Source organism: Penicillium angulare, assembly GCF_028827245.1.
Source record: "Penicillium angulare strain IBT 27051 chromosome Unknown utg000003l_segment0_segment0, whole genome shotgun sequence".
Taxonomy (NCBI): Eukaryota; Fungi; Ascomycota; class Eurotiomycetes; order Eurotiales; family Aspergillaceae; genus Penicillium; species Penicillium angulare.
The window spans coordinates 345,636-371,957 of record NW_026623162.1 but is presented as its reverse complement, the minus strand read 5'-3'; the positions used below and the strand labels follow the sequence as shown (position 1 = coordinate 371,957).

Genomic DNA, 26,322 nt, shown 5'->3' with positions numbered 1-26,322 from the left:
ATTGTCGAGAGGATTAATGTAATGATTTAGTCACACAAACACGACTCTGTAAATAGAGACAGAGGTTCGGACAGAAGTGGGAAAAAGCAGCGGAAATTTTTCCACGAGGCCATGCGGTGGGAAATATATGAATTCCATATCCTGTCCGGAAGCCCTGGGAAATAACGACATAATGATGATAATTTCAATAAATCTTAGCTGAGGTCATGTTGATATTGAATGGCTCTGCCAATGATTGTCGCCCTCTCCGCCAAACCGATGAGTTCGCGCACACATCATCATTATGGAATGGTCGCTTTCTTGAGGGTCTTGTAAGCGGGATTGAACATCGATGCATGTTGCGCTGATCATGAACTTTGAATCCAAAAGATCAGCCCCAAAGTGCCGGTCTTCATGGAAATTGTCCGTGTGCTGACTGGCCCCTCATTCGGGGCAAATTTTAAGCTGTGAAGACTCATGCAGCCAGCTCCTCCCAGCTAATTTACATCCTCCAGCTCGCCCATAGATTGCCATTTCCCATAGCAGCGGAAATCAAGCCCTACCAATCATCATCCCATAATAGATGGGAGTGTTTCCATGGCGGTTTCTTGGTTTATTTCCCCTTTGGACCCCGGATCGACCGGACAGTGGAGCGAGAAGCAAAGTGGAGTAGTGGCGTCCAGTAATCAACTAGCAGGGGACTGAAGAGGGAGAGGAGAAAACAAAAAACCGCCCCGAGAAAAGGGTCATCACCGCCCAGGGCCCTTATTGAGTTTGTGTTCTTCAGCAACTTTCTTTTTTGTTCCCTCGTGACCGCTTTTTACGACCTTCATTCCTTTTACTCTCTTTTCGTATTTCTTCAATAAAAAAGATACCCTTTCACTCACTTTCCTTGGCATTTATTACCCTCCCTCGTCTCTTCTGATTCCCTCAACCCTGAAGAGTCGAGGTTTCTCCCGGCAATAATAGGGTGTGCCTACTGTCGCGTGAACTCCTCCCCCCCTCGGCCGCACATGGGGTACACACTTCTCGCCTCTTCCACCCCATCCCTTCCGATCCGCGTCTAACGCCCCCATCACATTTCCAAGATGGGGCTGTCAGCCGCCAACAACCACCACAGGCGGCGCAGCTCGGTGCTTACAGGGGCAAACCGACCGGGACCGCCGGGGTCCTCGGAACAGAGGGAAGAAAGTCTCCGACCAGGAGAAGATAGATCCAAATGGGACGAACAAGAGCCTTTAACAGCTGATGAGACCGATGCGTCTGATAATTCAGGCGTACCGATAGAGTCTCACGAGTTGGATATGAGCTCGGATGATGATCAATATGATGAGGAAACAGGCCTTACAGCACATCAGAAACGTCAGCGACGTCGACGGCGCAGGCAACGCCGCAAACTGGATGCTCGTATCGCAGACACCAAATCATCAAATGGCATCATGCAGCTTGGTCTGGCAGATCGCAATGTGGCCAAGAAGCTCATGGTCAATGGAGGCTTGATCCTAATGTGGTATTTCTTCTCGTTGTCCATCTCCATTGTGAGTTGAATCCCTATTGATATCTCTATCTCCTTTATCCATGAATGGATTGCTAATGTCCTCTTTCGACTGCAGTATAACAAGTGGATGTTCTCCGATGAAGAAAAGATCTTCCCTTTCCCTTTATTCACCACTAGCCTGCACATGGCCGTCCAATTCACATTCTCTGCTCTTTTACTATATATCTTCCCATCTTTGCGCCCGCAGCATCCACCGAGTTCTGCCATGAACTCGCCGATCGATCGCGATGAGTCCGAGCCAATCCTCACAAAATTCTTCTATCTTACCCGCCTCGTCCCTTGCGGTGCAGCCACATCCCTCGACGTTGGCCTCGGCAACATGTCATTAAAATTCATTTCCCTCACCTTCCTCACAATGTGTAAATCTTCCGCACTCGCCTTCGTCCTCCTTTTTGCTTTCCTGTTTCGCCTCGAGTCGCCCTCGGTGAAATTGATCTTGGTTATCGCCACAATGACGATTGGTGTGGTGATGATGGTCGCTGGCGAGACTGCATTCAATGCGCTTGGATTCACGCTTGTCATCGCTTCTGCCTTCTTTTCCGGTTTCCGATGGGGTTTAACGCAAATCCTTCTGCTTCGCCATCCAGCAACGTCCAATCCCTTCTCAACTCTCTTCCTCCTAACGCCCGTCATGTTTGTTACTCTCATAGTTATCTCTCTGGCCGTGGAAGGCCCGAATGCGATTCATCACGGCTTTCTTAAACTTGCCGATCTTTATGGAACCCTCCAGGGGACCTGTCTACTTATATTCCCCGGAATTTTAGCCTTCTGTATGATCTCATCTGAGTTCGCACTGCTGAAGCGCTCCTCCGTGGTTACCTTGAGTATCTGCGGTATCTTCAAGGAAGTCGTCACGATCAGCGCTGCAGGTATTATCTTCCACGACAAGTTGACTGCTGTCAATATCACTGGTCTCGTGGTGACCATTGGCAGTATCGCCTGCTACAACTATATGAAGATTTCTTCCATGCGCCAGGAGGCACAGGACAGCTGGAGCCGTGAAGGTAGCCCAGAGTCCGATACAGAGGATACCGACCCAAGCGGCGGTGAGACCAGCGATCACAACCGTGCCGATAATCCCCGGACGGGTCTTCTCAGCTCTGTACCTAGTGACCACCTCGACGACGACTTGCATGCGTCGGGCTCAGGTGACCAGCGGCGTTCATTCCGTGTCCGTGCGGGCGGCGCTATGCAAGGGCTGTCCATTTCCACCTCCACCATCCCAGAGGATGATGGTCCAAGCTCTCCCATTAAATCTGCCCCTCCGACAATCACCTCGATGTCCCAGACTTTCCACACATTACAAGCGCCTGCGCGACACGCATCTCCAGATCTCTACTCTACTCAATCCAACTCACCAGTACGGCAACCAACCCCTGCCAACAACTAGTTCACAACATTCATTCTTGATAACCACATTTCCTACCCCGATCTACCTATATGACTTTTTTGGAATAATGCATTTCTGCTCATCTCCTGGGCCCCTCTTTGTATGGTGATTGGCCCATGCTGCCTGCCTTCAGACCCTGCTAGGGCTTATACCCGGCCCCTTGTAATGATTTGAATTCATGTCTGGGTCTCTTGTTCACCGATACTTCATGTAACTGCTTTTTGTCTTATGGAGAAACGAGTGTTTGGGTTTAGCCGAAAGATGAATGCTTTTTTATCTTTGCATGGCGGTCTTTAGGTTCATAATTACAGTCATCCTTGCCTCCCCGTTTCTGAATCTCACTTGGCTTCAGCTTCAGGTTATATTTATCGCACACAGTATAAAATAGCTTCATCTCCTTGGAATCAACATTGTTTTTAAAGTCAAAGTTATAAACATACATAATCAAGCGCCCTAGCTTACTATTAAGACAATAAAAATCCTCAAACAATAAAACTAAGTTACACAAATATTCCATATTTATAATATATTGAATATAAGTAAAACACAACCAATCAATATTTCCCCCGTCTTAAACTATTAAGTAAAGACTAAAATAGATTAATACCTATTAAACTTACTACAAGAATAATAAAAATAGCTTAAAATTATTACAGGTATAGCTAATATAAAAAGTATAGTTAGCTTCAATTATACAAAACAATTCAAGACTATATTATTGAACGGAGTCCATAGCTTCGAGGCAGAGCAGACGGCTATCTGATTATGAAGCTCGGAGATAAGCCCTCGGGCTCCCTGGCTCAAGATCCGGGCTTCGCGTGGTTTCGATGGGTTTAAATCTGCTATTCTTTTTTATTGAGAGTATTGGAGTTTCATAATCCAGGAGGGCACAATTAGTCCTGACTCCCAAGGTCCTATCACTATTCTGAGCTTTCCCCTCATCTAATCAAAATTAGAGTTCCTCTTCACCAATCAGCATTGTGGCGTAGGGGAAACGCGCCGGGCTCATAACCCGGAGATCCCTGGATCGAAACCAGGCAATGCTAATTTTTTTCGTATTGCCTTTTTTTTTACAATTTTTTGTAATCTTTGTCTTTTTCTTCTTTTACGTTACCTATTTTGTTAGACATAAAAACAAGTATCTATAAACGAGGGAGGAAATGCCACTACACCTTGTTTACATTGTACTCTTTTGGTTATCTAGTCAAAAATGGAGCTCTTTTCATCCAATCAGCATTGTGGCGTAGGGGAAACGCGCCGGGCTCATAACCCGGAGATCCCTGGATCGAAACCAGGCAATGCTAATTTTTTTCGTATTGCCTTTTTTTTACAATTTCTTGTAATCTTTGTCTTTTTCTTCTTTATTTTACCTCCTTTTCTGAAGATGAAAACAAGTCTCTACTAGCCGTGCTGGAGGACCTGGAGACACCTCCCATTACTGTCTCAGGCACGGTTACGTCTATGCACTCAGAAAATCCCACCGCCATTAAAAAATACTGGCAGAATTCATTGATTTATAATAGTAAAAATGCGGCACGTGTTTCACACCCAACCTCAATACCATATCATCTTCATCCGCTATAAAGCTTCGTTTTCCCAACTAAGCGTCTAAAATTACCTTATTAAAGGTATTGTAAGAGAGAATCAAATCAATATTTAAAAAAACTATTAGAGAGACATAATATAATACTATTTTAAACACCTTTTCAAAACCTACTGTTTCTAGCAAAGGGTAGGAGCGTTTATGGGTGAGTGTAGTAGTCAGTTTAGTTCTCACTAAAATGCATTACTTAGTACATTATTGAATTCAAGATAGATATCTAATTTACACAGAGCTCACTTGCATTCTCACATTTGTACAGCAATTATTTCTTACCCTTCATCATATCCACAAGACTCTTCTGCCCCTTAGCTTTCTCCTTAGCCTCCTTTTTCTTCTCCGTCTCAACCTTCTTATCATACTGCTCCTGCTGCTTCACCCGCGTCTCCCGCCCCTCCTCCGAAAGCTTCGCTTCGAGCATCTTGAACTCCTCCCCCTCAACATCCATCCCAATCAACGACTCTAGCAACTTGATCTCTCTCGCCCAAACACCCGGATCAGGAACAGTAGGTGCCGACGCCCCAACAGGCCGTTTGGCTCCCTTCTTCCCCTTCTTCTTAGCTCCGCCTTCACCATCACTTTCATCTTCTCCCTCCCCTTCTACCCGATCAATAGGTGTTTCCAGAACCATAGGCAATCCTTCAAACCGTGGTTCATTCATGACATTATGAAAGGCGCGAAGACCCAAGAACCCAGTACCGATATTAGCGTGCAAGTCTCGCTTACTACCAAATGGAGCCTTGGAGTCATTGAGATGCAGTGCCTTGAGGAATCGGATTCCGATTAATTCCTCGAATTCATCGAGGAAGGCCTTGAACCCCTCCGGCGAAGCGAGGTCGTATCCTGCCGCGAAACTGTGGCATGTGTCGATACAGATACCAATACGGGAGTGGTGCTTTTCCGGGATTAGGGCGAGAAGATCCTTGAATTCGGAGAGTGCGCCGCCGATTGTGTTTCCGTGGCCACACATTGTTTCAAGGACTGGGATGACGGTTGACGTCTCCTTTATGGCTTGGGTTAGTGTGCTTGCTAGACGGGATAGAGCTTCTGGGAGTGGGGTCTGGTTTGCGCTTCCGGGGCTGGTAGATGTATTAGTAAATGAGCTATTTGGGTGGACGGCTAACCGATGTAATGCTGCTTACTGGAAGTTGTAGAGCTTTATGCCGAGAGCCTCGCAACGACGGAGGTCGTCGAGGAAAGAGTCGTAGGCCTGTTTGGATTTTGCTTTGTCATTCTGGGCAAGGTTGACAAGGTATGAGCCGTGTGGAAGGATGTGTCTAGTCATGTTAGTACGTCTGTCACTGCTTTTCGCTCCGGATTTTAGATTACTTACGCGCCTGCGTCGTAGCCCTTTTCGGCACATAGTTTGCGGAACTTATCGCGGTGTTCATCTAACAGAGCTGGGTTGTCCCACTTTCTCTGAGACTTCAGAAATAATGCGAATGCATTCCCTCTGGTACACATTAGTCTAGATTCCGGATGGGGGGGGGTCTGATGGGAAAAGATAGTGCTTACCCGATATGCTCGCTGTTATGAATCGCATTGAAGACACCCTTGGCAGCACTAACATGAGCACCAACAAGCATCTTTAAGCCCTTTGTACGCGGTGCTAAAGGCATAACTTCCGCCTCTTTTTCCTCTTTGCTCTTCTTTCCCCTTTTAGCAGTTGGTTTAGCCTTCTGGGTAGGAGCTGAGATATCAGGCTCTTCCGCTTTGATGTCAGCGGACTCAGGCTCGCGACAAACAGTCTTGACGTCAGAAACTGCCTTCTTGGTTGAAGTTTTAGCCCGTGTTTCTTTCGTCTGCTTAGACTTTGCAGGCGGCTTGGTCTCCTCGTCTGCCTCGGAGTCGTCTGAGGAAAGCTCTTTGAGATTGGTGCTTGATCTTTGCCTTTTTGATCGTCTCACTGGAGAATCATTGGCTGAGCCATTGCTTAGGTTTCTCTTGTGGCCCTTTGGATCGACACTCTTGTGAGTCTCTTCTTCCTCGTGTTCGCAACACATGGCGCTCCGGTTTTAGAGTGGTTGGAGGTGATATATTTTGAGGAAGGTCTCGGGATGGACCCAGTGTTCCAGAATTGGATGGGTCCTTGATCCGATTGGATACGCTATTCCAAAAGTGACTGGGCCGGCGCCAAGCAACAGTAAGAATGAGCCTTTGCGTAGTTAAGCCGAGGAATTGCTGAGGGGGTCTTCCTTCTCTTCTTAAATTTGATTTTAGGCTACGGCACTCAAGTAAATTGCTTCTTAAACAATTTTATGTAAAACGCAAAGCAATCGATGAGCAAGGTTCGTTGTCGAGAAGCACTGGGGATTGATCACCGCGGCAACGGTCATGTGATGTTTATCGATAACCAAATCCACCTTTAGCAACAAAGTTTCCAAAGTCCCCCTCTTATTCTCGCCAACAAACACAGATCGAATCGCCAGCGCTTGCAAAAGGGGCATTTTGAAACCTCAGCAAGATGGCCGGCTCTGGGGATCTTATCGACTTCGACATTATCGAAGCTCAAAAAGAAAACGTGCAATCACTCCCAGGAGGTAGATCAGCACGAGAACTCGCCCGTATTTTTTCAGGTGGCAGTAACGACAAATATGCTTCACCAACACCTAATGACACAAGGACCTTGAACGATGCGATTCGTGAAGAATACGAAAGCGAGCTGGAGACAATTGGAGAATCAGACGATCCCCTCGATGTTTACGACCGTTATGTTAAATGGACCTTGAACGCGTACCCATCAGCCCAAGCGACTCCCGAGTCTCGTCTCCTACCATTACTTGAGCGCGCCACGAAATCATTTCTTTCATCAACCCACTACAAAAACGATCCGCGGTACTTACGCATATGGTTGCATTATATCCGGTTTTTCTCCGATGCACCACGAGAGACATTTGCATTCTTGTCACGACACCATATCGGCGAGGGACTGGCACTGTTTTACGAGGAATTTGCAGCATGGTTAGAAAGTGCGGGGCGTTGGACTCAAGCGGAGGAAGTTTACAGACTTGGTGTCGACCATGAGGCTCGGCCAGCGGAGCGATTGTTGCGAAAATACAGTGAGTTTCAGCACCGGTATGAGCAGCAGCCTCAAGATGCGGGGCCTTCTTCACCTGCCTTACCGAAGGTTCGGCCTGCGCTGGCCGCAAAGATGGATCCATTTGTCTCTGCGGATGGGTCTGCGGATCCTCAAGCGGCAGCTCGCGATTCGGCCTCAACGACAGCTCCCCCGAAAACCAAATCTGGAAAACCAAAAATGGCTATTTTCTCGGATGCAGATGAGAGTGCTGCCAGTCAGCCAGCTACAAGCGGTGGGTCTACGAAAGGTTGGGAGAGTATTGGGACAACGGAAGAGCGCAAAAAGGAGAACCGGGTGGAGGCAAAGCCATGGGTTGGAGAGACTTTGAAGGCAGGAAAGAAATCAGGGCCATCGCAAAAAATGGCTATTTTCCGGGATGAGGTGAGTGCGCAATCTCAAATTACTTCCCCCTATTCCAGGCTTCCGTATATTTACGATCATAGGACTAATTGCTGGCCTAACCTGTTTGTTTCAATCGTTTATATACAGTCAAATCCAAATAATCATCATCAAGAAAGTCAAGAGTCCAGTGCACCAGAGGAGATCCCCGAGCACCATGTAAGGGAAGCGGTAAACCCACGAACCGGTCGTCGAGAACGTGTTTTCGTCGACCTGGAAGCAGTATATCCTGACCGAAACAACCCTGCACACGAAATTAGCTTTGAGGAGCTCCGGGCTATGAGACGTGGGTGGACCGGTAAAAACTGGCGGAAACAAAAAGAACCTCTCCAGCAGATTTCCGGTAACGCTGGTGGTGCCGAGCCCCCCATTGAAAAGCCAAGAGCGCCCAGTCCCATTGAGGATGCAACAGAAATATCAGATCAAAAGCTGGCTCTCGAGGAACAACATGGGAAATCTCACTTTCAGGAACAGGACGGATCACAAGAGAGCAAATCGAACAAAGCACGGCGATCGAAAGTACACGGGGAGACACAGACGACACAAACTGGTAAGTGTTACCTCTTCATCAGGTTAATGGATGATCAATTTCTTATTTGAATCAATAGTCAAGATGAAGTTCGACTCGCCCACCAACTCAAAGGTTCGGCGAAAGAGTACTCGGGAGCCAACTATGACCATGCATACTCGAGCTGCTACAGATGAGATCTACGACCTTTTCAACCAACCCTTGAAAGCTGAGACCGAGGATGCAGCCGACAGCTTATATGGTAGCGACTATGAAGACGATGATCTTGCTAGTAATGCTGATAGCACGGTTTTCGGTCACATGTCGGCTGCTTCAAGTGATTTCGCTGATGAAGAAACGCACACTTTCCACAAGTCCTACGACGATACTGAATATGCAGACAATACGCAGGCTGAAAGCGTCGTCGATGGAGATTGGACCGAGTTTAGTGTCAGCAAAGATATTCCTGGGCATGAAGGTATCGATACTACCTGCCAGTCAGTTCTTAATGATGGTTCCGTCGATGAATCATCCCATGGAACACCCGAAAGAGAACGTTTCGTCCCAGAGATGCCTGAAGATTATGCACCGCTATGTGGAACCTACAGAGATCCAGCGATAATGGCACAAAACCGTCTGCCATTTATGACTCCCATTGTGGAGCGAACCGAATCTTCAATACCCTCTCAGACGGCAGCACGAAACCACTTGTACAACACAAAGACTCCCTCGAAGCCTCAAATGGGCAATCTCCTTGAGAGCCCGGTAGGAGGAGCAACACCGTATAATGGCGACCACACTATTTCCTCCACAGCGGACGTACCATTCAGCCCTACTGCTTTCAAAACACTTGTTCCTAAATCTCGCCGGAGGGGAGAAGCCATCATTAAGGACGCGCAATGCAATCCAACGGATAAAGGTATCCGTAACACGATTCTGAACTCTCTGGAGCCGCCCTTGGAAAATTACTCGGGGTATCATAGCCATTCCAAGGACAGTAACTATGCCTCCATGATTCAGAAGTTCATCAGAACCCACATCCGAAAATCCAAGGGCGCCAATGACGGGTTCGATACACCTGTTCTTAAATTCCCCGGTGCGGAGCGCAGCTACATTATTCGACGCGAGCTTGGTGCTGGTGCATACGCTCCAGTCTATCTCGCAGAAAGTATTGGCAGCTCTGAAACCGGCCATTTTCAATCAGATGACGAAGAAGAGACATTTGGAAGCATGGACTCATGTTCAAAAACGGTTAGCCCTTACAAAGCTGCACGATATTCATTTGAGGCTATTAAGGTCGAGAATGGGCCTTCCAGTGCCTGGGAATTTTACATGATTCGCACCGCGCATGATCGACTCCGACACTCTGCCGATCATACCCGTGCTACAGACAGCGTCGTACGAGCGCATGAACTACACGTGCATCAGCGCGAAAGTTTTCTTGTGGAGGACTATCGAGGCCAGGGTACTCTACTCGACCTCGTCAACGTCCTTCGCAATGCCCCTATTACCTCTAGTCATCATAGCGAAGGCGGTCTAGAAGAGTCATTGGCCATGTTTTTCTCTGTTGAACTGTTGCGTACAGTCGAAGCCCTTCACGCCAACGGCATACTGCATGGCGATATCAAAGCTGACAATTGTCTTGTTCGCCTTGATGAAGCTAGCTCGGAAAATGACCCCGCCGCGGCAATGTCTCTTTTGGATCTTAACGAACAGCCTGATGACACTCGTGATAATGCACACTACTCTCCCAACGGCTATCACGGCTGGCGCAGCAAGGGTCTTGACCTCATTGATTTCGGCCGCAGCATTGACATGCATGCCTTTCAGCCTTCTGTGCAATTCATAGCAGACTGGGAGGTAGCAACGCACGAGTGCAATGAAATCCGAGAGGCACGACCTTGGACACACCAGATTGACCTTTACGGTATTGCTGGTACGATCCACGTTCTACTTTTTGGCAAGCACATCGAGTCTATGCCTGCTAGGAGCAGCACTGGAGGTTCATCCGGCACAGCTCATACGTACCGTATTCGCGAATCTTTGAAACGCTATTGGGATCGAGAGCTCTGGGCCGAAGTATTCGATCTTCTGTTGAATCCTGGCTCTGAGCGGTGGACTCAGATGGAACAAGATGGCCGTCCTAGCGGTACTACGCCCCCCGTTCTTCCCGTCATCCACTCTATGCGCCATGTGCGTCATAAGATGGAAGACTGGCTTGTTGTAAACGCCGAGAAGAAAGGTCTTGCCTTGCAGCTTCGGAAGATTGAGACACTTCTCGCGGATCGGAAAAAGAAGCTTGAAAGACCCTGATCGGCCTTGTATAGCCATCCTTTTCTTTGCTGTATCCTTTCTTTTATTTCTTCCCCTCCCTCTTTCTTTGCTTTTTTATAATTCCCATCTGTTTTATCATGAAACATTATACCCATACAGTTGTTTTCCGCGTTCTTGTCATTTTTTATCATTTGTCTATGTCATTTCATTCCATCATTGACCATTGGCAACTGTTCATATTATGTTCGTCTAGTAGATATTACTTTCTTTATGCTAAAGTCACAAGACACAGACATCCAATTCATTCTATCGCTAGTATATCCTTTTTTCTTTGTTTTCCATTCTATGAACCTGTAAGTGGTCCAAACTTGGAAATGCCTCGTTATTTTTGCTTTCTTTGTTGCCGGGACTTTGATCGCTTTGTTTCATTTATCATCGTATTTCTTTTGCTCATTATACGGCGGTACATTAGGACCACCCTAGACTAATGTACCGCCGTATCATTGAGCACACTCAATCATGCTCTGTGCGCCATAGCCCACGGCTCGCAGAATATAGTCGTTGGGGGTAGTTTGGTGAAACAGTCTTGAGGTTGCTTTGGAAAGTTTTAAATCGAATGAATATCACTGCCAATGTTTGAAGTTAAGGTCGGCGTTTAGAGTGGTGTGCTGCACATACAACTCACCATTCAGTTGAAGACGGTGGCATAAATAGCCACATGTGCAGCTACTCCTCTTCCCATCATGATGCCACGAACTTATCGGGATGTACAGATGTAGAATGTGTATCATTCTCGAATATTTTTTTCGAATCTTCCAAGGATTCACTTTGGATAACAAACGATGCCAAATATCCAAATCATAGACGATTAGCCTCCATCCGAGTGTTTGCATAGTTCTTTGTTTCATAGTAGTCGCGCCCGGGCGTTTTCATCAAGGCCAGTAACCTCTTTATGCAGAATAATCTCATGTATCCTATGTTCTCTCCCTTCAAGGTTTTACATACTCGTGTTCGCACAGCCATGCCCATAGTTGTCAACCTCGAGTGCACTTGGACTAGGTCCGAGTCTGCAGTTCTTGTGATTAACATCCAAGTTCCTATTAAAGGTATTACCTTCAAAACAGAGCCATGATAAGAACGTAAAAATTGGCCCTCGTGGGTTCATAATTCGAGTATCAGGGATGTTGACCTTTGCTGACAAGTGTGGATTCTTTGAAGAGTAAAAGCAAACTTTAGGTGTCACTACTTAATATAACCCTTATACAAAGACCCATGCGAAGATCTGAAAGCATTTAGTATCTGAACTCTTTCACAATATTTCCTGCGACTGAAGGACAAACCTTGTATAGTCTCCACCCCGACAACCTTTCATTGGAAACATTTGAGCCACTCGGCACAGAATGTCTCATCTATTCTGTTTCTTTCGATGCTATATCACAAGTCCCCAAAAACAAAATAAATAGTCGCTTATTTCTCTTGCAAATAGCAAGTCCCCCTTTGGTTCAAATCATCTATAGGTCTCAGAACCAAAACAACCTTGGAACTTTCGCGCTGTTGCAAATTTTATCGAATATCTTCAGGATTTATGTTTTTAACCGATACTATAAACAACGTTAATTCTATGCTCAACATAAATCACTCCACAAGAGACGGGAAAATCCAGCGGCTGTATAGTTCTGCAGTATGAGCGACAATGAGCCAAACAAGAGAAACTTGGGTTATCGATTGGACGATGACGGATACGAGGCGCTGAGAAAGGAATTGCTAATGCATATTGATGTAACTACGGGCCACATCTTCCATAATAAAAACCAGAGAAAGAAATGGGCATCAGATGTAACCGCTTTGCTTCGACACTACAGGCCGGACGAGGCCATATTACTGCGCTTTTTGTTTGAACATGGGGTTAACAACCTGAAAGAAGAAGACAAGCTTGAAAAGTTGATAAAATTGCTCCCATGGATCATGGAAGTTAATGGGACAAATTGTCAACGGCTAGACGCTGCGAACTCTACTGAAGAAGCACGTGATTTCTGGACAGTGAAGCTCCTTCGTTTTGCGGAATCGCTTAATACTAGTATCTTCCATTAAGAGGAAGAAGTAATGCCAGTTTGTTTCCTGACTCTCAAGGAAGCTGAGGATCTTCGTGATCAATTGGCGAAGAAGATTTTTCGTTACTATAACGATCTGCGAAAAATACTAAACCACTATGAACAAAGGATTTCAGACCGATGGCATCACTATGGCTATGCAAAGAGAGAAAATATCCTTTCATCGAACTGGGAAGCAACATATCAAGATGAACCAGAATTGAGAGGCACGGAAAAGATCAATACAAGTTCAAGACCAGATATTGCTATGCTGCTGGGATTCAAGTCTCACGAAGCGAGAGGTAGTCATAACCAATGGCATTTTATATCAACAACGGACTTGACCGATAAGAAGACTGGATCCTTTCTTATAATGCTTCACTCTCGAGCTAATAGCCTCCCTGGTTCATTTTGGGCCATGGACTTCCTCTCACTCTTGTTTTCTGGCAAGAACGGGGGTATGTATTTATCTTGGATATTATCACCTGACAAATTCTCGTTTTTATTTGCTGGAAAGGAATTCAATAAAGCAGAGAGCTGTGGCCGCACAGCTAATTTAGAGGAGTTTATAAAGGCTAGAGGAGCTGCTTCTGGTATAAATGCTCCTGCTGGTCTCTTGGTTATGAAGATACAAGCTCGTCTATACGAATTTTCAGTGCGTTGCTGTAACCAGCTTTTAAAAAATGAGATGAAGTGCAACCCGCTCGAGGATCTGCCTGAATCACCCGAGCACTCACCAGCTCCAGTACCCCCTGGAAGCATCCGAAAGGATATTTACGATCACCCATATTATCGTTTACCCGCAGTACTTGATGATATTACTGAAATGATAGAAGCGGTTGAGCTAAGGTATGAGCTTGTGGTTGAGGAGCTCGTAGCCCTCAGAGATAGTCCTGTCCACTTTCATTCGGCTCTACATAAGTTGACCGATCATTCTCTATATATGCTTAGAGATAGGGGGGGAGGCGGGCTGGGATATGACAGAGCGGAATTTTGGCAAAGAGCCGTTTCCTGTCTTATCTTTCTATCAATTAGCCTCCCAATGGTATGGGGGAAAATCATTGAATTATTGAAAGAATTACAAAAGGCCCTAGCGGAAAATCCCGACTACCAAAAGGACGCATTACCACTTAAGGTACATAAAGCTTTGTTTAGTTTGAATACAGATCTGATGCATCGATTTAGTATTCAGTGAGCTATATGTTAAAACTATCATGATATTTGACGTGCACGACTCGGAGTGTTATATGTATCGGGAACTTGAAACTTTGAAGGGTGACTTCAGGCCCCTCGTGGCCTCTCATACTAGTAAGAGGCATATCCTGTTAGTAGCCATTAACAATCCATAGGAACGATAGCCTATCCTATAGCTCTATCAGAATCTGGCTGCATTAAAATAGAATTAGGGATAGCCACAGTCCATCCTATAAAGAATCCTATTAAAAACATAGATTTTTCCTTATCAAGCTAGAAAACGGAAAATCAGGATCCATCTCACAAAGAATTCCATGTACCTACTAAATCCGCATCCACTAGACTATCAAAGAGTATTGTCTCCATTTCCTGAGTTGGCCATCCACTTGTAAGAATATCATTTTGAATGTAAGAATCCTCAAAATGTTGAAATTGACCTCCAGACAGCTGTAGAAACGTATCGATATCATCTACAAAATGACCACTGTTCTCACTCTCCGCCTGCCCTTGCTCTTTAGCGGGAGCATGAGAAGTCGAAGTCGAAATGCAATTTCTTCTCATCTCTGCTGGAGATAGGGCCGATTGATCGAATCGAGATGAAGAGGGTCTTCTGCCCCCGTTTGCACCGAGAAGCCGCTCACCTTCTAAGGGCTGCAAGGCACAGCTACGTGCAAGCTTGATAGTTCCGAAAAATGGTATCTCAAGACACAGACTGTGTGATATGCTTCTGTCACGAAGGAAATTTTGAAGGGTGCGAATGATCGAGACGCTCTGAGAACTAACGGATTTACCAGTCTCATCGCGTTCGAGTCCTTCGAAACTTCGAACAACCATCTCTATAAGCCGAGAATCCTCCTGTTCCTCCTGGGAGATGACATGGCCAGATATCGTTGTGAAACTTAGCAGCCCAAGCAGGAGAGTGGTCGCTGCTGTGAAACCCTGGAAATTGAGGAGATTAGAGAAGAGAAGGGTCTCATGGCTCTCGCGAATAGCAATCCATCTTTTAATAAGATTTCGGCTGGCATTTAAGCAAGAGATATGCGAAAACTCGTATCTTTGATCATTCGCTGCGCGAAGCATAAAGGGCAGATGCAAAAGTATTTCTAACTCAAAATGCCATATTTGACACATCACGCGCTCGAACTCGACTGACGCTTCTTTTGTGCGGGTGGAAGGCAAGCTCATAGGGATATCCCACCAGCCTGGCGACATCTGCTTCGCGAACGAATCGAGCTGTTCGCCGATTCTCTGGGTCGTAGAAAAACAATGAGTAAAATCATCTTGGTTACGAGAAAGTATGAGCCCTGATATTTGGTATAAATTCTTGTGATACAGATCTTCTGTAGATAAAAAATGGGCGCCATCGCGCAGGTTGAATGCTGCGGAGCCTGTACTTGACGGTACACCAAGCATGACGGACAGGTAGCGTTCCTAGCGCGGTAAGCATGGTTCTGTACACCCTTGTGAAAATTTACAACTTACTGCTCTGGAAATCTGATACCATATATGACTTCTTCTTGCGTGTTGAAGATCCGAATTCTCCTCGGATGCCTTCTGAGATGCCTTTGGCGCCGCTCTATGTAAACCCAGAAGCTGGGCAACCGTGATAGCCTTTCGGAACGAAAGCCACGACCGTCGAAGATTGCCGGTATTAACCTCATATATCCCCTGAAGTGCGAGACATTCAACTCCCTCGAGGCTTCCGGTAATTTCATCATCAGAAGTCACGTTATGGGCAATAAAGCTCACGATACTGCTCATCGCTCTTCGAAGTGGTGCAGCTGTCTGAAGCTTTTGTATATCAACCTTAGATGAAAGCTGCTGGATGCAGATTGAAATACAGAGGAGGAGTCTCGTAATTACTATAGGACTTTCTTTTGAGACAGTGCTGACAGTAAACAACCCACGAGAATCATTCTCATCCGAGTTTTGTAGATACGGCATCATATGCTGTTGAATAAGCCACCATCCATGGCTGGATGCGAAGAGATAATCCACATCTTCTTGACAAAGCAACATCGCAGTCAACTGTCGGCGTAAGCTCTCGGATTTTATCGCAGGGCTGATGTCGGCCTGCACTAGAATATCGTTAGTTAGAGAGGCAAAGACAGGCTGTGACCGCACCTGGGCCGTCGCTGCCGGAATTGAGGAAGATGCCAAAGAATCGATTTCATTATGAGAAGCTTTGTGTATTAGTGTCTCTAATAGTGACTCTACTCTCGCCATTCGGTGGGCCATCCCCAGATCCTCGGTAGATCGGGAGTGATAATCATCAACATATTCTTGGCTGAGACACGGCGTATTCCTGTCTTCGCAATTGATGCATATAGAAGGATCTGGAGAAGGAAGACATCTGATCTTTCTTCTTTTACCTACATATTGTCAGAAGTGCGCTTCATCGCGGGGACAAGTGCTTACACTCCGAGCAGCTCTTCGTTCCTTTCCGAACCCTTTTCCGCCGGTGTCCGTCCGGTGTCATGTTGGTCATCATTATCATGGGATTTCTTCAAGTTTCCTTCACTCGAAAAAAAGAAAGAAAGAAAAGTAGATACCGCGAATGGGGGTCATTGCGCCGAAAATCCCCTCTCGGAGAAAGGCCCCATTCCCCTATGTTTTCGGTGCGAACTTAAAGGCGGTCTTGTTCGGCCGAATTGGACCGAAAGCCCCTCAACTCGCCGCCGGCAAACCCGCGACCCGGGCATCTGTGCTAAATGAACAAGCGGTAAGAATTATCCACGCTGTATTCAAAGAACGTATTTGTCAATTATATGTCAGAGATATATTGGCGCTACGTTGGGGTTAGTTACCCTATACGTAAAGGTAGGTTTGTGCGGCTGTGTCAGTACACGGAGTACTAGAAGTTTGAGACCGAGACTGACAGAGATTCTTAAAACAAAGACCTTTCTCCAAATTTCCCCGGTGCCTCAATGCCTTACTATTAGCCAGGGTGGGTACTATGGTTTAAGCTTTGGACTGGGTGAAAACGTCCAATGTGACCCAACTCAACCGGCTTCACCGTTTTGTGAGCATGTGAACATCGGAATAAAAAGTTGCACCTTCGACTTCTTATCTACCACTTATGTTCCTCTCCATAGTAGTGGAGCGTCCCGAACGAAGCTGGTCTCTTTCCTTTCCTTCCTTTACCCTTTAAATCTCCATGAGAGTCGTTGACTCTCCTGTGATCAATTTGATCTAATTACCAAAGACATACTCATTTGACTACATTGATCTGGTTCCCAACTTAGGAGTCACTGCCTCTGGCGGCTAGAATTTTGATACCTTGAGATAAACCACAGTGATTTGATCAATTCAGCAAGTTCGGAATTGGAGCAATGATGCTTGAAAGTTCAGAGGAAAGACACTGGCAGAAGGTGAAAGGATGTGTAAAATATGCAAGAAATACCAGGAGGCCGGAGCACTTGAGAGTAGTAGTAGTAGCGTTAGTAGTAACCGCCAGGGTAAGAAATCGTGGTAAATTCTATTCTGAAGGTAGATAGAATAAATGAAGATATATAAATGAGTGCCAGACCACCCCCAAAATTCTACTGATTCTCATGGCTAGGAAACGCAAGTATGGAATTCATTTGAACGGGATTGAACGATGCTGTTCTGCAATTTTCGGATAGTCATTTTCAGAATCTTGAGCCGGTAGTATGTAAAGAGATGAACCATCGGCCCTAGATAGAAAATTTACGGTCTCTAGATGATAATCTCAAGTAAATTCAAGGTCGCGTGGCAACAATTTTTTTAATTCTTCTCAATTCTAGTGAAGCGCAACATAAACAAAAAGTTTGAGCCTTGGCTAAATTTCCAGGGATTCAATTTAAACGAATAATAATTGACTCACTAAAGCCTTGACGTCTGTTGTATTCCCATTAAAATAGCCCCTTCAAAGGAAACGCAAAGCAGAAGGGGCATAAAGCAGAATATGTTCGGCCGAATATTCCGCGGAGGTTCACGGGCGACAGCGGAACAGTATAGGGCAAGAGTTGATGTATAGTAGCAGTAGCAGTGTATCCATCACAGCCTATAAATACAGGTTCTCCTAGCATCATTATCAGTATTGTTCTATCCATTCATCCCACAGTATTCAACCATTTGCTATCGTCCAGCCTATAACAACTTGAGCCCCCCAGTCAAGATCCAACAAAATAACCACCATGTCAATCAAAGAAGATACGTCGGCTATCGTCACGGCCGCCCGGAAATTCATGGAGGAATATTCTGCCGTCGTCATCTCCGGAAATTCCTCTGAAGATAAAACTGAGGTTTCTGCCAAGATGGCCACTTACTACAAGGCCCCTCTCGCCTTCCTAGCGGGCGGAAAAGTTGGACATATGACAGATCAAAGCCAATTCGCCCCTCTTATCAAAAGTACTTTGGACAAAGCTGCTTCAATTTCATCAGTACCACTTGTTCTTCACGAAATAGAGGTGAAGGCTGTAGCGGAGAAGAGCGCTATTGCCTGGCTTCACTTAAGCATGTTGGATATTCAAGTGTATAATGTTTACTTCATTCGGATGAATGAAGTAGGGGATGTTTATTTTGAGGGAGGGATCTTTGATGGGGAGAACTTTTTGACGGCGCAGCTGGAAAAGCTGCACCAGTAAAGACTTGTATGTTGATGTGATGACGCTGTACCGTGCAAGTCTGCTGGCATCTGTTTGTATGAGTATGGAGGATACACTTACGACAACAGCACTGGATAGGCATGAGGGAACCTGATGATTGGGTTGAAATTATAAGTTATACATCCATTTCAATTTCAATTTCATCGCTTAAGTTCACACTCGATCATGTCAATGACTTCGCGGGGGTTACAAATAGGTAGAAGTACCTAGCCACTAACCCATTGCTGAAAATAAAATAAATAGTCCAAGGCTGATTAAGATTTAATATTAAAATGTTAGTGACAGCCCTGAGAGTCCGCACGTTATTCAAATTGGGGTTCTGAAAGTACTTAGACTCTGGTTAGTGGAGCATTATCTCTAGTGACGCGTAATATTATTCTTGATGGTTGCTTGATAGGGGTATATCGTATATAAATATGTAGCTAGTCCATATGAGAAACTTACCCTCTTTTTACACATTTCTACACATTTCTACAATCTATTACCTGTTTGTAGCCCTCGGCGTAGCTCCATGTTTCCGTTCGCCTCCAAATGTCAGCAGTCGGAAGTGGAGACGAGCCACAGTTGGTCCAAATTTCCGAAAGTGGGATTATGGAAGGGCCTTTATTGGTCCGTCTTTTCCGGATTCCCGATTCAATCCCCCCTACTCCTCGGCCTCTGTACAAAGCTTGCGACGGCTGTATGTAACGAAAGTTGCGGCCCACCAGTTCCCGAAAATTTGCATCGTTGCGCACCGCCCGAAACCAGAAGTTTTTCGTTGATTTTGTGATCAATCATTTGGGATATTCAATAGATCGGCCTGGTAGATCCAGCCGGTGTAGAGCCTTCTTGCATTGGCGTGTGTCGACTCCACTCTGCCGTGATCGTATCCGTGTCCGAGCTGGGGGGAACACTGCTAAAGCTTCATTGGCTCTGTTGACTCAATCATTGAGCATTGATTCGGTATTCACAATTCGGTTTTTGATGGTTACCACGGAATTTGCACTTTTTTATATTCATGCGCCATGACAACGGAAGGGCGTCACTCATCTGTCCCTCTTCAGCAAGGTACCCGTTTGTCATCGGTTAATAAACGAAGGTCCAGTATGACATCCCCCGCATCTCCCGACAACAAAAGTGAAATAGCTAGATCATTGGCTGGTCTTTTCCAGTGTTGCGCTCTTTTATTTTTTGAGTCTCAGGTTAAAACACACAATGCTAACATATTCCTATCATCACAGACGGCAGAGCCTGCCTTACATGCCACCAGCGCAAAGTGCGTTGTGATATTCTCACAAAGGGCTCACCATGCTCCAATTGTGAAGCTCAGGGAAAACCAAGCTGCCGCATTTATGAAAAGAAGAAGTCGAAGACTACTCAGGCCCATCAAAGCCGCCGGGTAGTAGTTCCAATCCAGCCTCGGGGCCACCAGCAACGAGTCGCCACGTCACCAAGAACTCTGAGAGCAATCAATACCCGATGGACAGATTCTCCCCGTACCCAGGACTCTCATGCTGATCAAAGATCTTCTTTACAATACGAAATCAGAGAGCAAGGACACGCTTATCAGCGACGTGGCCGACACTCAGAATCAGAACCAACTGCCTTTGGGGATTACGAATGCCTCGATGAACAAGAGACACGAAATCTAGTGGATCTCATTGATGAAAAAACCAGTAAACCTACTGAGATCGGTCCGGATCATCGCTTATATTTCATTGGCACCGAATTCTCTAACATCAATTACCTGATTCGACAACGTTCACAACATATTGACCTCAATCAACTTCATTTCGGGAGCTATCACCACGCCCGCGAGTCACATCATATACCTGCCGAAGCACTCGAGCTCCCTGAAAAGCCTGTGATCGAAGAATTGATCCAAGCTTACTTCACCCGTGTCAATCCGGGTTGGCCAATTATCGATGAAGTGGACTTTATGAACAGATATAAGTCCACGGACCCTACAAAGTCCGTTCCACTTGCTCTCCTTCACGCTGTCCTTCTCGTCGGCGCCCATGTGTTAGCTTCCCCACATAATGACTATAGATCTCTAAAGTCTCACTGCTTTCGGCAAGCAAAGTTGCTCATCGATTCTCGATTTGAAGAGGACAGAAAGGTATATGTTCAGGTTCCACTACTCCTAACTTGCCACTGTGACAATCTAGAAGACATTGTTTCCAACTCATGGTATTGGATTGGGTTCGCAACGCGGACGGCATTGGGACTAGGCATGCACCGGGATGCTTCCAAATCCTCAATGTCGGCCATCCACAAACGAGAATGGGTTCGATTGTGGTGGGTGCTTTTCCAATTGGACGTTTTGGTATCTACAGCTTATGGCCGCCCTCAAGCCTTGTAAGTATTTTCGAAGTCTCACGAGAATTAATTCTGATCATTGATAAGGCGACTTGACGAGTCTGATACTCCCACACTTCAAGAGTGTCATTTTGAAGGGATTCCCGGTGCGAACATTGCTTTTGTAATGGAACATACTCGATTGTGCGTCATGTTTTCAAATGCAATGCGTCGGATTATAGCATTACGATCTACTCCCGCGGAAAAAGCAGAAGCTAGAAGACAAGCCGACCAATCTTTGGCTCAATTCATCACTCAGTTGCCTGAGTGTCTTCGTTTGCCCCAACCGGAGGCCGATAATTGGCAATCATTTCTCCACCTCAACTATAACAACTTCCTTATTCTTCTTCACCGATCATTCGCCAAGCCTGGCCGTAGCCTACATACTCCTCACGCCCTGAGCGATTTGAATATATGTGGAGATGCCGTTGTGGTCATCACGTCTATATATGAGTTCGTCAGAGCAAGGTCTGCTACAAGCGAATTACCGATTCAATCGTTGTATCCACTTTTCACTGCCTTGGTTCACGTCAGTTCTGAACTCACGTCAGCTAACCCGTTAGTTGAGGCCAAGTCAAGGCGTATGCTTCATTCACTACTGCTCTCACTGCGAGAATTCTCTTACTTCTGGATATACGCGAGGAGTCTCCTCCGGCTATTCCAGTGGGACAGTCGCCGAGGACATGATCATCGCAAGCCGGAATATCCTTCTACAATTGATCTCGAAAACGATCAAACAAATGTTTCGCATGGGGAGAGCCTCGAACATTCATTGGGTTACGCTCCCATGGCCGTGTCGACTGTCATCAACTCTAATACTGCCGAAAGTCCGAACAACTTGATGTTCACCCCATCATCCACGGCACAGAGATCGATGTATGATGATCAAAACCACTCTGGAATGAACGCGGGTTTTGCTTCCGAATCGAGATCGAGAGACCACTTACAAGGACAGTCATACGATATCGGAGCCGATATTAGCAATCTAGATATACCAACGGAGGGCTTAGATATGATGCCTTTCCCATCTGCGTTGGACTTCCTATTGGCTGGCCTAGGCGACGGGTTTGACCTTTGAAAGAATCACTGCTCCATCCCATTTGAGAAAGGAACCTATGCAGTCTCAAAACATTTGCGAGGGGCCAACTCCACATGCGCGATGTAGGGTTAACCATTACCCTATTGAATAGATCTTCATACAAAATTATTTGCTACTATGCTCGCTTTATTATTATAATTCAGACTATGACTACTTTTGCATAATTCAGAGTTAATATTCATACTACAACTTCAATGGCGTAATTAGTATACGTATTGCCTTACAGGGATGTCCAACTGCGAGAGTTTTATCGATAGGGTAGCTTAGATAGGATTGGCATACCACGCGAGCTGCACATGGGTGATCAAGTCCTGTTTGTTAGTTGTCTTCTTTGCGTGTTCGGATCTTATGACCAATGAGCCGAGTCCGGCACTCCAGGGCTGGTAGTACATAGTCGCAGTGGGAGAAGGGCCCACATTTCGGGCGAGGCCCATGGCCCGTGGGGGTCTATTGTTCGGAAAACTATAGCCAATGAGCGCCCGAAAGAACGTATCAGCAGCAAGAATCGGGACTTAGAAACCGAGTTGGATTATTTTCAAGCGAACGAAATATTATTTAGTAGCTCCATATAAAAGAAAGGCTAGTGCTCTCGAAGAATCAATTGTGGGAAATTTGTCAGTTTAGCTGAATTTTCTCTCATTGACTCAAACCCGACTTCCGTCATCATGTCCATTTGTAGAAGGCTCAGCCCTCAAACCAAATTGGTTCCAGATCGCACAAAACATCAACCCATCCTGAAGATCAAGGTTGATCAACACCTCGATTCAAAAATTTACACATCGGGCTCATTTGTCTCTGGATGGCTGGAAATTACCTCCCAAGCCGATCTCGCTTTTCAAAATCTAGGCCTTGTCTTCAAAGGAGTTAGCACATCACAAGTTGCTTTATGTCAACATGCCGTCCTACCATCAATGCAAGTATTCTTACAACGCAGCTTGCCAATTTCCATAGACTCTCCTCCCAACAATCGCATACTTGAGGCTGGCAATTCTTACATCATCCCATTTGCCTTCAATATTCCTACCCGGTTACCCGATGCTGCCTGCCAACACAAAGATGACTTAATTCGCGAGCGACACCTTCAGCTACCTCCGACAGTGGGATCATGGGTATCAGACGATTCAATGGGACGCTGTGTACGAATTGAATATCTCATCGAGGCACGACTGATCTTACCGGGAAAGAAATCCAAATCGCCGAGTCATATTCAGAACAGTCATCCTATTCGAGTGATGCCATATCTTCCTGAGCGACCTCCACTTTGCATTGATTCAAAAAGCACGATATACCGCATGTCACACGAGAAATTCGTCAAAAAGAATATCCTCTCGCGAAACGTGGCTTCCATAACAGCTTCAGTTACTCAGCCACCGCCTATTTTCCTCTCCGACAGCTTGTCTACCTCTGGTTCAATGATAAAAGTCGACCTTCAATTTACAACGATATCAGCCAATGTGCCTCTTCCTGATGTATATGCTCAATACGCCTCGTTAGAAGCGACTACCACTCATTCACTGGGCCATATGGGATACTTCCCAGACGAACAGAAGCAGGACCTAATGGGTTCCGATTTGATAGTGTCTTACCGAACCTCAAATAGGCTAGACATTGGGCAATCAGAAAAGCTAGTCTGGGAAAAAACTTCGACGGAAGTTGAAGAGGCGGAATATATTCAAGAGTCTTCAGCGATCACTCACTCTGCAATGAAAAGGTGCACGTCTACGGGTGATGTCAGCGAAGCTGGGCACGTTACATACAAGGCCAGTCTGTTTCTGCCAATTAGGGTGCCTGGGACGCTTAAGAAGTTGTTCCTTCCTACTTTCTATTCGTGTCTCGCGTCTCGAACGTATGCTGTGCGTGTTAGCTTGACGTCGGGGAGGTATAAGATGACTTTGCCTCTTACGATGCCAATTCAGATTGTTAGCGAGGACTGTACTCCTCCTCCTTATATTGAAAAACCAAGATATGTGTGTGCGTGCTGAAACAATACTCGATGTGAGCAAATCTGACATATTCTAGACACAGTATGAGATAGGACAAATTCTTGATGATGCTACTCTTGTACCATGTGAACAGGTTCCGGTGGTATAAGATCAAATCATCATTTGGGCCCCGAGGAACTTTGGAAGTTTCAAAATTATATTGATTGAGTATATTAATTAAAGTTCGGCATAATAGATACATATTTACACAGGTATTTCCCAAGGTCTCAAAAAACTGGCTCCTTCAAGTTTCTTATTGCTTTTACTAGTATTTATGTAAATTTATTGAAGTGCTCCAGGCTAATACCAATTTGAAGGTGGTGACAAGAAATGGACGATTATAAGGTTAGTTAGTCTCTTGAAAAAAAAAAGAGAATATTGGCTGTTGTGATGCATCTTTTTTGTTTTCGATCAACAGGATTAACCCAAAGGATTATTACCTGAACTTTCCGTTATGAGACATGCCAGCAAGAATTCATGCGAGATGCTGAGTATAGAATAGAAGCGGTCCGAGCTGAAGCTGTGATGAAATTAAATCAATGCTTGCTGGAGACAATTTGTGCACGGGTGACAGGTATGTTCCAGATATTTTCCTTGTTGTAGTATCTAAGAGCCCTAGAGTATAGCCCGTTCAAACTAAAGCACGGCCCTAGGGGCAATCAAATATTCTACCAAGGGAGGTTCGCACTGAGAAGCGCCCGAGCTTCCCAAATAGGACTAGCGTGTAATAATCGCGCGTGTTTACCGTCACATTGCCGTAACCAAACCGTAATATATATACGCGACGCGAACGCGTCGGTGGAGATTTGACCTCGTGCACCTTTGTCTTCCCCAATGAAGTTATATTGGATAATTCTGGCCCCACGAGTCCACGGGGCGCTAGCTACACCGCACAATGAGATCGAAAAAAAAAATGAAATGGAGCGAGTTTGTGGGTTTCGTTCCTGGTCCCAAGGCTATATTTATATTTATACATGATAGCATTTATGGAGCCATCTGGGCATCAGAGTCCAGATCTTTAGCTGGTCTGGATCTATATGATGATGTAGGAATAAGTTCAGTCATGTAGCATGTCTTACATGCTGTGTTGTAGATCAGGAGGAGGAAAGACTGAGAGGGGAAATAAATACGATAAGCAATAGGAAATATCTGCACTGGACATCACTGCGCTACGCTGCCCGTTCTCGGGGAGATCTCTGGCTGTGACGCCCTTGCAGATGGGATTTATGGTTGATTCTAGGTTGCTCGTTCTTCTCAACGGGTGGATTCTCGGTTAAGCCCACGATCGACCGTACATTTACTGCATTATACTGTACCTTGGTGGACTCCAGGGCTTCAAGCTCCCAATGAGGAGCATTGGAAGTGGATGGAGCATTGATCTTTCCAAGGTTCAAAGGTTCCCAGCCCCCCTCTTTTTACCAAGTCGTGGAGGTCTCCTAGTATAGATAGGGAAGTAGTGGGTGTTTTGTATACCTCCTCGACTCGAGTGCAGCGTGCATCAAGTAAGGTCCAACCTGCAGCCTCGAGATGGGAAGGACTCGAGGAAAATCTAAACAAAGAGAATCCTCTCAACACATTTCAGGAGAGAATTCAGGTAGAGAAACTTATGAAGCAAGAAAAAAAAAGAAAAACAGAATTACACGATTTTTTTTAGTCGCGAGTAGCGCTTTTTGGTAGTAGGATTTGCTAGCACTTGAGTGGGCCTGCCAGTTAGTGTAGTAGTTTTGTAAGTACAGAGTACCTGGACCATTCAGTGGCTGCTCACTGTTGGTGTTCCCTCTCCCGCCTAACTTGGAAGTACCCGGTACTCGCTCCTTCCCGACACGCCTCACTCCAGCGCCCAATCTCCTCCTCCTCCCCTTCTCTCACTTCCCTTCCTTTTCCACCATTCACCAATTTTCCTTTCCTCGCCCTGTTTCGTTCCCCCCACCCCCCCTCTGCGATCTTTATCGCAGCTCGTTTTCTTTTGTTTCTTTCGCGTTCAGGTGATGACGAATTCCTCCTTTCCATAAACTCGTGGTCGGGATGGAGCCGCAGTTGTGATCTGGTGATCCCCGATATTCCCCAGTAGTCGCATTCCGCAACATCACATACTTCAACTATTTCGTTCAATCGCCTCGAATCTTTGCTTTCGCTTGACATTTTACTTTTCCTTTTTGCCTCCTGATTTATTATTATCCTCTCCCCCCATTCTTATTCACG

The 26,322-nt window shown here is 45.7% G+C and overlaps 8 protein-coding genes across 8 annotated transcripts; 6 read left to right on the top strand and 2 right to left on the bottom strand.

Annotated features, from left to right (window-relative positions):
- Positions 1-1,067: 1,067 nt before the first annotated feature.
- On the top strand, positions 1,068-2,927 carry N7478_002369 (putative nucleotide-sugar transporter; the record flags this gene model as incomplete). The annotated part of the gene is made up of 2 exons (XM_056918583.1): positions 1,068-1,517; positions 1,593-2,927. The coding sequence occupies 2 exons, from the start codon at positions 1,068-1,070 to the stop codon at positions 2,925-2,927; spliced, it is 1,785 nt and encodes a 594-aa protein (XP_056781741.1).
- A 1,865-nt stretch (positions 2,928-4,792) lies between these two features.
- On the bottom strand, positions 4,793-6,530 carry N7478_002368 (DNA-(apurinic or apyrimidinic site) lyase APN1; the record flags this gene model as incomplete). The annotated part of the gene is made up of 4 exons (XM_056918582.1): positions 4,793-5,606; positions 5,670-5,804; positions 5,861-5,980; positions 6,043-6,530. The coding sequence occupies 4 exons, from the start codon at positions 6,528-6,530 to the stop codon at positions 4,793-4,795; spliced, it is 1,557 nt and encodes a 518-aa protein (XP_056781740.1).
- Positions 6,531-6,991: 461 nt separating this feature from the next.
- N7478_002367 (putative checkpoint protein kinase (SldA)) lies at positions 6,992-10,826 on the top strand (the record flags this gene model as incomplete). The annotated part of the gene is made up of 3 exons (XM_056918581.1): positions 6,992-7,987; positions 8,096-8,555; positions 8,614-10,826. 3 exons carry the CDS (start codon positions 6,992-6,994, stop codon positions 10,824-10,826), a joined length of 3,669 nt encoding a protein of 1,222 aa, XP_056781739.1.
- Positions 10,827-12,470: 1,644 nt separating this feature from the next.
- Positions 12,471-12,878, top strand: N7478_002366 (uncharacterized protein; the record flags this gene model as incomplete). The annotated part of the gene is made up of 1 exon (XM_056918580.1): positions 12,471-12,878. The coding sequence occupies one exon, from the start codon at positions 12,471-12,473 to the stop codon at positions 12,876-12,878; it is 408 nt and encodes a 135-aa protein (XP_056781738.1).
- Positions 12,879-14,301: 1,423 nt separating this feature from the next.
- On the bottom strand, positions 14,302-16,550 carry N7478_002365 (fungal specific transcription factor domain-containing protein; the record flags this gene model as incomplete). Its single annotated transcript, XM_056918579.1, has 4 exons — positions 14,302-14,313; positions 14,396-15,319; positions 15,554-16,407; positions 16,490-16,550. The coding sequence occupies 4 exons, from the start codon at positions 16,548-16,550 to the stop codon at positions 14,302-14,304; spliced, it is 1,851 nt and encodes a 616-aa protein (XP_056781737.1).
- A 1,681-nt stretch (positions 16,551-18,231) lies between these two features.
- On the top strand, positions 18,232-18,681 carry N7478_002364 (uncharacterized protein; the record flags this gene model as incomplete). The annotated part of the gene is made up of 1 exon (XM_056918578.1): positions 18,232-18,681. The coding sequence occupies one exon, from the start codon at positions 18,232-18,234 to the stop codon at positions 18,679-18,681; it is 450 nt and encodes a 149-aa protein (XP_056781736.1).
- Positions 18,682-19,233: 552 nt separating this feature from the next.
- N7478_002363 (transcription factor domain-containing protein) lies at positions 19,234-22,117 on the top strand (the record flags this gene model as incomplete). Its single annotated transcript, XM_056918577.1, has 3 exons — positions 19,234-19,381; positions 19,923-21,039; positions 21,088-22,117. The coding sequence occupies 3 exons, from the start codon at positions 19,234-19,236 to the stop codon at positions 22,115-22,117; spliced, it is 2,295 nt and encodes a 764-aa protein (XP_056781735.1).
- A 686-nt stretch (positions 22,118-22,803) lies between these two features.
- On the top strand, positions 22,804-24,120 carry N7478_002362 (uncharacterized protein; the record flags this gene model as incomplete). The annotated part of the gene is made up of 1 exon (XM_056918576.1): positions 22,804-24,120. The coding sequence occupies one exon, from the start codon at positions 22,804-22,806 to the stop codon at positions 24,118-24,120; it is 1,317 nt and encodes a 438-aa protein (XP_056781734.1).
- Positions 24,121-26,322: the final 2,202 nt, after the last annotated feature.